The sequence below is a fragment of the Octopus bimaculoides genome, chromosome 5, assembly GCF_001194135.2.
Source record: "Octopus bimaculoides isolate UCB-OBI-ISO-001 chromosome 5, ASM119413v2, whole genome shotgun sequence".
In the NCBI taxonomy this organism is placed as follows: Eukaryota; Metazoa; Mollusca; class Cephalopoda; order Octopoda; family Octopodidae; genus Octopus; species Octopus bimaculoides.
In genome coordinates, this window is record NC_068985.1 from 64,439,532 (window position 1) to 64,451,304 (window position 11,773).

The window sequence follows — 11,773 nt, forward strand, 5'->3', positions numbered from 1 at the left end:
TATATATATATATATATATATGTTTATGTGTCTGTGTTTGTTCCTCCAACCGTCGCTTGACAACCGATGTTGGTGTGTTTACGTCCCCGTAACATAGCGGTTCAGCAAAATGTTTAATGTTTTCATTATGTTTTAAATATGATAAATTTCTTTGTATGTCCTTCCCTGAAGATTTTCTCACTTGTAGTAATTAACCAAATTGATTGAGTTCAATTAAATTAAATTTGGTTGATTTTATACTGCAAGTGATGAATTGAAACAGTTGTAGGTCTGGTCATGTTGATGCATTAATAAACTTTATTAATCTTATCTCCATCTTTCTTACTTTATACACACACACACACACACACGTACTTATGTGTGTGTATTCACATGACAGATTCTTCAGTTTTCATCTACCAGATTTTACTAGCTTGGTATTGGTCAACCCAAGGTTATGAAAAAAAGACCTTTGACTAAGCTGTCGTACAGTGGGATTGAACCTGAGACCATATGGTTATGGGATGAACTTGTTGATCATATTTCTTTCCTGTGCTCTATAAGAAAAGATCCTAACCGCCAGTTTATTCACTGTTGGGTGCTACTTTAGCATGTGATCTACTAATTAAATGGTATTTACTTTAGGTTACTTTTTAGTTTACTTTGTGTTAGTACTACTTTGGTATGTGATCTGTGTGAGCAAATTTACTTTGGTGTGTGATCTATGTGCTTATTTCAATTATCATAGTGTGTATTCTTGGTTTCTTATTATCTAAAGATTTTTACAATGTGATCAGCAACAAGACAAAAGCAGTTGAATTTTTCTGAAGAAATGACCTTTTAGATAATGAAAATGTTGCACCATGTCATCATTGTGGTGGAAAAATGAAAGAAGCTCGAAAAAAAGGGGAAAATAGTGAAATTTTGCCAACTTTCTGTTGCAAAACTTGTGGCTGCCAAACTTATTGGTCTATCTGCACCAGAAATGTCTTTTGATATTATACTGATTTAAATAACAAAATCCATTGTAATCTTTCTCTTTCAAATTTTAAAATTAATTTTTTATTTTATTCAAAATGTCTCTAATGATAAGGTGCATCAGTTAACTGGTAGAGGTACCAAATCAATATGTGATTAGTTCAACATGTGTTGTGAAATTTGTTCACAAATTGTTTCCATTAACAATCGTGGAAAAATGGTAGGAACTGAAGATGAGCTTGTGCAAATTGATGAAGCTCAGTTTGCCGGACGCCGAAAATACAACAGACAGAATTCTGTAAGGAGACCATGTTCCTGATTCAACTAATAGCGAAGCTGAAATAGAAAACAACAGAAACCATGGAAGATGCTTTGATGGACCTTGGATCTTTGGATTGAAGAAAGGTGCAGATTTCTGTTATTTTTATAGAGAAAAAAGAAATCATAAAACACTTGAACCCATAATTCAAAAAGAAGTTGCAGAAACTTCAGTTATTCATTCCATAGAATGGCCAGCATACTCCTATCTGAATCGTCTAAATTTCCGCCATTCTACTGTTAACCACCAAAGACATGTTGATCCAAACACTGGAACCAATACTCAAACAATTTAAAGAACCTGGTTAGATTTGAAAATTCGTATTTTGCCAAAAAATGAGTGGAGTGAACCAAAGAACCTTCCAATCTTACCTTGATTATTTCTGTTGGCTACAGATGAGGAAGAGTGTGGAAGACTTTTTTCTTGCATTTCTAGAAGATGTTTGCTCAATCCATTGATAAAATTATTTTGATAATAATAAAACCATGTTTCATTTATGTTTTAGTAAGTAATAATAAGAAATCAAGAATAAACAATATAATAATTAAAAACAAGCATGTAGGTTACACACCAAAGCAAATTTGCTCACAGATCACACGCCAAAGTAGCACTAACACAAAGTAAACTAAAAAGTAACCTCAAGTAATCGCCCTTTAATTTGTAGATAACATGACAAAGTAGCACCCACTGTCAGTGGATGTAACTAGAATGCCTATTTTGATTGCAGATGTGGTTAAAAATTTGTTTCAGTATCCTGAGTTTCCTGGTTCTATCCCACTGCATGTCATCTTGGGCAGGTGTCTATTACTATAACCTTGGGCTAGTGCAAGTAATGGGAATAAAACTGTGTGGAAACCCATCAGATGTATTGAACCTGTAAATCAATGGTTCAGCCTTGTTGTACACAATGGTATGTTGAAGGTACATGTATCTGTGGAATATCCAGTCGTTTATTTTAATTGATCAAATGTGTAGGTCAATGGATTAAACAAGTAGATGATGATTGTTGGAATCAATGGAGGGGCCATCAAAATTTTTCTCTTAGTATTTATATCATCAGCATAAGGAGAAGGTCAGTTACTGTAAAACTTCAACCTCCTTTGATGAGCTGTAGCTTTCTAATGGTCTGTGTTTTGAGAAACATACCTCTTTGCTTGGGACACAGTATAACAGTAATATAAGTAGCTAACATTTCAGACTGTTGTTTCTAACATACTTACATACTCGCCAACTGTGATTCATATTTTTTTCTACTACACCTCTGTATTCCTGAGGTGTGGGTTGCATTATTTTGGGGATGTAAAATTGTGTGTGTTCTTTCTGGTGTTATTTTAATGTTTTGTCTGTTTACTTTGTTTAGAGCAATGTCAATAGTGTTATTTAGTTAAGTGTAATTGGTATGTTATAATATTGAGAGATATTGATGTAGTGTATATCTTAGTATTTGTGGTGTTTATATACAGTTCATACAGTATGGATTTTATTAGATGGCAGTTGTATGGAATATGTGTTGATGTTTTAGCGTATTAATGTAAAAGTATATGTTGTGTTATTATATTGGATGGTGATTGTGTAAAATGAAGGCATATGGCCTAGTTATTAGGGTGTTGGTTCATGATTAGAGATGCATTGTGTTCTTCATCAATGTACTTCACATTGCTCTTGTTTACTCAGCTGAAAATGAATATCAGACAAGTGCTGGTGCAGCCCTCTTTCTCCCTTCAGCTGTCACACTCTCTATATGCCACTTGGTCAAAGAACGAGAGACAGGGGTGTCTGTATCTGCTCACAACTACATAGATACCTAAAACAATTAGTGAAAATACGATACGTTACCAAGTCATACTTATTCATGGGTGATGGCTAGCTTATTCAAGATGGTATAGGGTATGTGCTGTTTGATTGGCATTATGTGTTTGGCAATGATTGTATGGAGTATGTGTCAAGTGATGACTATTGAGTGTATATACTGTGGGATGATGGTGATTATGTTGTGTGTGAGTTGTGTAAATCTTCATTAACCAAATTTACAAACACAAGAAAATGTCTGTTGGGTTATATTTTATTCATGAATCCATCATGGGTTTCCATGTGAAGAATCTATAATTAAGTTATTTACTGTATTCTTTATTTCCTTTGCCAGGGTCTTGGAGTTCCTTTCAATGTTGCCAGCTACTCACTACTGGTTTATATGATTGCTCACATTACAGGTTTGAAGGTGAGAAATAATATTGTTTAATTGATGTGTGTGTGTACCCTTCTACAGTATTTATTTATATCTTACTAATCTGTTGAAATTTCTTTAAGCACTGTCTATTGAGGTTGACTTTTTTTAGTTTAACTGCTTTATTATTTGCCAACAGGTTATTAATGATGTGAAGAAACTTTTTAGGCCTTAAAAATGACTGTCTCTTTTTGTTCCAGCAGTTTCTGGTTGCAGAATTGTCATTAACTGTTGTTTTAATGTTACTGTCATCATATCAGATAAATGCCATCCATTGAGTTTCTTTGCAACTTAGTCATTGCTCCAGTACTCAGTTTTCAGAGAAGAGTTGTTGCCCCATCATTAATTAGCTACTTTGACAGCATGTGTACTTCTCAGCACATGTCTCCTTGGGAGGCTGACCTGCAGTAGTGTATCTAGATGCAGTCAGTAATATCACACTGATATACACGATTAGTAGTAAGTTCAGTATGCATCTCTTTTTCAATTTCATCTGATAATTGAAAAACACCAAATGATTGAAACCAATTAAAGAATATGATGGCCTCCATCAGATAGAGTTGGATTCTGTATTTTCACCTTTATGTTGTGCAGGGCTGGCATCTAGCTGTTGAAATCATACCAAAGCAGGCCTCTAGCTCTCTGTCTCCTGTCAAGCTATCCAACCCATGTCAATGTGGGACACAGATGGTAAATGATGATAATGTATGCAGTCAAACATAATTATGTGGATGTACAAAACATTGGTTTCTGTCAAACACCTCTTAGAGGGATTGAAGGGTTGATTAAAGTTACATGTAGATTGTGAGCAGTGAGACACTGAGGATGGCAATTGAGCCTGGGTGTTGATCGGGAGTGGCAGATGAACCAGAATAGAGAGTCGTATGGAGTTTGCTAATTGGTGTGTGTGTATGCAAAGGAACAACAAAATACCAAAATTAAAAAGTACATCATCATCATTTACCATGTGTCAACTGATCATTATCAACATTTAACATCTGTTGTCCATGCTGGCATGGGTTGGATGGTTTGACCAGGGCTGGTAAGCTGAGGGGCTGCACCAAACTCCAGTCTGATTTGGTATGATTTCTATGGCTGGATGCCCTTCCTAACGCCAACCAATCTGAGAATGTAACGAGTGCATTTTACATGCCACTGGCATGGGTGTCAGTTGTGTGACACCAGTATCTGCTACAACAGCGATATTGCCAAATATGTCTCAGTCATTTGTCATTGTCTCTGTGAGGTTACCAGCATCAGCCACATGGCATCTCTGAGGCCAAATATTTGAAAGGTATTTTTTACGTGCCACTGGCATGGGTGCCAGTTACTTGATACCAGCATTGGTCACAACTGATTTCTCTTGGCTTGATAGGTCTTCTCAAGCATGGCATATTGCCAAAGGTCTTGGTCACTTGTCATTGCTTCTGTGAGGCCCAACATTTGAAGATCATGGTTCACCACCTTGTCCCATGTCTTTTTGGGTCTACCACTACTACAGGTTCCCTCTACCGTTAGAGATTGGCCCTTCTTTACACAGCTGTCCTCATCCATACTCATCACATGACCATACCAGCGCAGTCGTCTCTCTTGCATACCACATCTGATGCCCACCTATTCTCTCTCGATGTTTACACTCTGATGATGATAATTATCATGCTGAAAATGATGTTCTTGTTTCTTTTTTATAGCCTGGAGATTTCATCCATACGTTAGGAGATGCACATGTTTATGTGAACCATGTTGAACCATTAAAAGAACAGGTGGAATATTTAATTATTTATTTATTTATTTATTTTGGCATTCTTTGACTGAAATATTCTTCAGGTTGAATTATTGAGTTTTAGTTTTTAAATGTTAGTGCTGGATATTTTTGTTACAACTTTTTGGAGATGGGATCTGATATATATATATATATATATATATATATATATATATATATACTAGCAGTGATCCCCATCATTGATTGGGTAATTTTACTGTTTCTCAGGAGACACATTCAAAGTGTTATTATATATATATAGATTTACTTCTCCTGTATGTGTGTATTTTATAAGAAAAAAACATGTAATAATTGAAGTAGAAAAAAGATCAATTTCATACACAAACTTCTGTTTGTTTATTATATGACAATAGTAAGTGAGTTGTATGTTATTTTATATATCAAAATAGTAATGGCAATTATACACAAGGCCTTGGTTGGCATGGAGCTGTATTGAGAGAGAATTGCCCAATGTGCTGCGCAGTGGGACTGAACCCAAGGTGACATGGTTGGAAAGCAAGCTTCTCAACCACACAGCCATGCCTATGAAGAGATACATTTTGCATAATATACTCCTTGATACAACATGCTTAACAAGAAGATGGGATGTTTACAACGAGAAGACCTTTGATATTAATATTTACTTGAGCAACGCAACAACTAACAACGCTACACCATATAGGGTGTTTCAAAATTAACGGTCTGTTTCAATGAAATTGAGCAAATTTTTTAAAAAAACTGACAGAATTCTATGTTTATTACCAAAACAAATAGCCTTATAAGTCTTATATCAAACTTTTATTGAGAATTTTCAACATGTCAGTATCTCTACATACTTCATATTTCTCCTTAGCATTGTGAAACACATTTTGAAGCTTTTCGGGGGTTAGCTCCTGCACTGCTAACAGAATGTGTTCTTTAAGATCAGCTAAACGATTGCTTCATCATGGGGGTGGAGGTAAGGAAAATGATTGCTGCCAAATTGAAAAAAAGCTGTCTTGGTCAAATAAGAGGGGTCCAATATGAATGAAAATAAAATTATAGACATAATTCAAAATTTATACACTTTTAACACATTAAACATGATAAACATAAATAAAAGTGAGTTTTAAAAAAAATGCATCTGATTTCACTCAAATCATCATTAATTCTGGGACACCCTGTATTTACTCGTGCAACTAAACGGGGGAGGGAACACGGGTGTGGAGGGCTAATTGCAGGTGGTGAGTGTAGCTTCCGGAAGTGGTCACGCAGTCAAACTGAAATGGCCATGACTCACAACAGCAGTTTGTCTTTTTGCACTATATAGTTCAGACATGGATGATATAGAAAGCAGACATGCTGCCAAGCCATGCTGTGTTGTGCAGGATTGGAAATGTGAAACATCAACAGGTTACTTCTGGAGAATGGATGAATGGAGTTGTTGTGCCTTTAGCCTGCTGTGCACACATGCACATGGCCTGGTGGTGCGCAGGATGATAACACGAAGCATCAACAGGGCACCGACAAAAATTTTAATGTTCTTCTCATTTCGTCTGCCAAACTGGACAAAAAGGTTTTTACACGCTACTTATAATGCATAAGTAGTGTCAATATTTCATCATCGGAAAATGGCCTAAAACAAAGATAAAACCCAGTGCAGTTTACTCAAATCTGATTAATCTGCATTTTTCTGGGGCCTATAGTCGGCATCGGAAATCTTTTTTAGTCAACAGCAATTTGAGGAGCCTGATTAATGTTTGTTGCAAATTTGGAGGAAAGCGACTGGATACTCTTCAAGTTACGAGCTTTAATGCTGTGAAAATGCTTAAAAAATGCGGTTTATTTGCCCCTGGGCCCCATATTAGGCAAGTAGTTAAAAACCTTTTTGGCCCATAACACTCTATGGACCCTTTGTAATGCATGTGTAAAATTTCATTAAAACTGGTTGGGTGGATCTCAAGTTATAACGACATGACAAACTCATAGATAGGCACACATCCTGTGTTTTATATATATAGATAATCATCTATCACTCTCAATGCCCTCAGATATCTAACATAACATAACACCCCTCCCCCTGAGCCACTCATATCTCACTTTCAATTACTACAGTTATCTCTACTCCATCTAACCATCTCCCCTTACATTATAAAATTTTTTCTATCCCCTCTACCCACTCACCCAGCCAGTTATCTCGATCCTTTGACATCTCATCTGTGAAGCTCAACATCTGAAGGTCATTTCCTACTCTGTCCCATGTCTTCCTGGTTCTATCTCTTCCACAGGTTCCCTCCACAATTAGAGACTAGTACTTCTTTATGCAGTTACAATCATCACATGACCATACCAACACAGTCTTCTCTCTTGCACACTGCATCTGATGCCTCTTGTACCCAATTTTTCTCCTTGTCATACATGCTCATACACAATGCACATCCAGCAGAGCATACTGGTGTCATTTCTTTGAAGCTTTTGTATGTCATTTGCAGTCACTGCCATGTAGCATAGCTGTCTATATACAGGCATAAAATCTGCCTTTCAATGTGAAAGACCCTTTGTTGCCAAAAAAAGGTAATATCTCTCTCTACTTTGCCTGTTCTGGCAACTTTCTCCACTGCTAATTTCGTCACTTGGGTAAAAGAAACTACTACCTCTAAGGATCCTCCTGGACATTTGAGGAAGTCTATTTCCTCCACATTATTAGTGTTTATTGTGCCTGCACATCTGTCTCACACAAAGACTACTTTATCTGTTAATGTTCCTATGATTCTACTGCACCTCTTATGTGTCCATAACTTATGCTGTGTACACCTTATGGAATTTCTATGTATATATCTACATATCGAGCAGGGCCATTTCCTTAAATTTGTTTGTAATTTGCTTTCCTGATTACTAGTACTTTAGTCTTTGCTTTCCTCCAAGCTTGAAATTTCTTCTCTAATTCCAGTAGAGATTCAGCTATAAGAACAAAGTCATTTGCATAGAGGAGTTCCCTAGGGCAGCTTGTTTGAAATTCCTCTGTTATGCCGAGGAGAACTATGATAAACAAGAGGGGACTGAGAACTACTCGAATTCCTACATTGCTATATTCATGGTCAACTTTCACCTTACAGACAGTATCCCTGTACATGGCTTGGATAGCTCTCACCAGCCACTTATCTATCCCTAGCTTCCACATTGACCACCAGATGAATGAGTGAAGGACTCTGTCAAAGGCTTTCTCCCTCTCAACAAAAACCATGTACAGAGGTTTTTCACTTAGTGCTTCTCCTGCAGTTCTGGTTGCTTTACTAGGAATATAAACGTTAGTAGTGTTTCTCTCTGGTACAAAACCAAACTGCATCTCAGTTTAATTCTGTTCCTAACTAGTTAAGCTATGACCCTTTCTGTAACTTTCATGACTTGGTCCAGCAATTCGATACCTCTGTAATTTCTTCTGTCTCACAGAGGCAGTGATAAGTGACAGAGACTTTTGGCAATATGCTGTACTTGAAAAGACCTATCAAGCCAAATGAAATGATAGTTGGCACCCGTGCTGGTGGCATGTAAAAAGCACCCTTCAAACGTTGGACCTCACAGAGGCAGTGACGAATGACTGAGACCTATGACAATATACCATGCTTGAGAAGACTTGTCAAGCCAAGTGAGGTCATAGTCGTGCCAATACTGGTGTTATGTAACTGGTACTCATGCTGGTGGCACGTAAAAAGCATCCACTGCACTCTTGGAGTGGTTGGCATTAGGAAAGGCATCCAGCTGTAGAAACCATGGCAAATCAGGTTGGAACCTGGTGCAGCTTACCAGTTTTCAATCAAATTGTATAACCCCTACCAGCATGGAGAATGGACACTAAATGATGATGATCTTGGCAGTGATTCTTAATGGGTCAGGGGCTTTCTCTGCCTTCATATATCTAACTACTTTATCATGCTTCTCTCAACTTGAATAGTTGGCCCTTCTGTTGAGTTCACAGTAGGATGACTTCCTTCTCCCATGCATTGTTCACATTCAGCAGCCTGTGACTGTGTCCCTCTCTTAGAAATTATTGTGAGAAAGGCAGAACTGGTAGAGCACTCTTGTTTGGTCACTTTTGGTTTTGAGTTCAAATTCTGCAAAGATTATTTATACTGAAATGCTTTCTGAAGTTGATAAAATGAGCACAGTAAGTTGTGAGTACCTGTATAATTTACGATACTTCTTCTCCAAAAATTGTGATCCTATGTCTAATTTAGTGGCTTAGCCCAACCCTCAAAGACACTGAATTTACACCTAAGTTAGAAATAATTATTATTCTGATTCTTTACATTCTGAGTTAGTTCAACTTTGCCTTTCATAATTTCAGGGCCAGTAAAATAAAGTGCCAGTCAAATACCGGGGTTCATGGTAATGACCCCTTCCCATCAAAATTGCTAGCCTAGTGCCCAGATCAGAAACTGTTGTTATTATGAGGGCGGTGGATTGGCAGTGTTGGAGAAAATGCTTTGTGATATTTCTTGCAACTGTTTTATGTTCTGAGATCAAATCCCACCAAAGTCAACTTTGCCTTTTGTCCTTTCAAGGTTGATAAAATAAGTACCAGTCAAGTATTAAGGTCAGTAGTATGAACTTATCCCTTCCCCACAAAAGCGCTGACTTTGTGCCTAAATTACAAACATTATTATTATGAGACCTAGTAGTTGTGAAATGAAGGTACTGCTGTGTTTAATCCAGTTGGCTTGATTTGTAAAATCTATGATTGATTCCTTCTTCACTGTACAGTAGTTAACTGTAGAAAGGGCATCCAACTGAGAAAAGATTTTTTTTAAACACAGTGTGTGTGATCACTATGTTCTTGTCAGTTGTAGAAAATAGAGATAAAACCAGTTTCAGTTACTTTGAAGTGTGAAGGTGACTCCAGCTATAGTAGGTGTAGTATGTACTGTGTTCCCTATGTTATTCTGATATCTATGTTTAGAATATGTCAAATGCTGATTTTTTCCTTTTTTTTTTTGTTTTTATTCTTATATCTTTTAAATAGCTGAAAAGGACCCCACGTGCTCTGCCAAAGCTAAAAATTAAGCGAAGTGTCAGTAACATCGATGACTTCCATGTTGATGATTTTGAAATTATTGACTATAAGCCATATGGTAAGATAAAGATGGAGATGGCTGTATAGGAAGGATTTGAGAAACCATTTTCAAAAAGCTGTTATTGGGTTCCAAAATCTATCAGTAGATTATGGCTCACAAGAAACATAACATTCTATAAACAGAAACTTTGGTGCTTATATTCCATTATTTTTTTTTTTACATCTATTAAAGTCATATATAAAGAACAAAAAAAATGAAACATTTTTAGTGTAAATACTGTTTGTCTTTTGTATCAAAATTGCGTTAATGTTAATGTATACATTACATTTTATAATGTAATGTATACCTCTACAAAATTTATGTATATACAAAAGTTCTATGTTTATTATTCTGTGTGAAAAAACAATACCTACTTCAGATTTTTTTCAAACTTGATCAAGCTATTATACTTCTAAAATAAGTCATACAAAATTTTATGTTTCTATATGCTCCCGTTCTTAGGAAATGGCTCCTAGAATATTGTAATTTAGGGCTAAATTTTTGTACAAGGCTGCACAAAAATAGTCATAAATCCTTCCCTATAAGTCCAAAGCTCGGTCTTGTAATGACTGCAGAAAGTGCCTAAAAAGGAGTTTGTTTATTTAAATGTTTATAGTGTCTTGTTAATTTTTTTTGAAAATTGACAGTATTGCTGAAAAGGTTTAGTGTGATGTTGTGCATGTGTTTGTTAATTACATCATAGCTTTAAAAAGTACATTAAAAAATGATGTAACAAAAGATTTAGGAACAGACACGATTATACAAACATTATAGACAAAAAAATTTACATGTAATTCATAATGAAATTTACAGGTAAGCTATTGCTCCCATCACAGACAATTCCATCAACATACATAGGACTACAAGAGTATTGGGGATTACTGTGACAGGAATAGCAGTCACATGCAGATTGTTGAGGAATTTGGCTTTAGTTGAAGCAGCTTCACACAGACTACTAGACTGATGACTAATATATTGTCCTGTAACATATGCATGCAGTTCATTGATGGTACAACAAAAGTTAATCAGATTAAGCACATTGGATGAAGTCATAGAATTACCTCATTCTGACTTTCTCATAGTGTTTTCTTGGCATTGAAGACAGGAACAGGAAGCTCTTCACAGTGTGGAACTGGTCTAATAGCAGAGGCAAGATTAGGATAGACAAGTGTTTGTCGATTTTTTTTTTTCTGTTTGATACTCTTCAAATTTAGGTTACAAAAATAGCAGTCATCCATGTGATTATAGGGCTCCTGTCATACCATTTATATAGCAAACCTCATACTTTTCCTTGTCCCTTTAGTCCATTGTTGCAAATGTTCTGTACATTGTTTGCAGACACTATGCAAACACCCAATATTTAGGGTGGTCTCCCAGCTTGACCCCAAAATATGCCATATATGCTCTTTCAACAAAATCAG

At 36.3% G+C, this 11,773-nt stretch overlaps 1 protein-coding gene across 1 annotated transcript in view; it reads left to right on the forward strand.

Annotated features, from left to right (window-relative positions):
- The window catches only part of LOC106877648 (thymidylate synthase), a 48,337-nt gene extending 37,750 nt beyond the window's left edge, over positions 1-10,587 (forward strand). Inside the window, exons 3-5 of the mRNA XM_052968065.1 lie at positions 3,420-3,494; positions 5,192-5,263; positions 10,262-10,587. Of these exons, the coding sequence (XP_052824025.1) occupies positions 3,420-3,494; positions 5,192-5,263; positions 10,262-10,399 (285 nt within the window). The 3' untranslated portion in view covers positions 10,400-10,587. The remainder of the gene's footprint in view (positions 1-3,419; positions 3,495-5,191; positions 5,264-10,261) is intronic.
- The last annotated feature ends 1,186 nt before the right edge of the window (positions 10,588-11,773 follow it).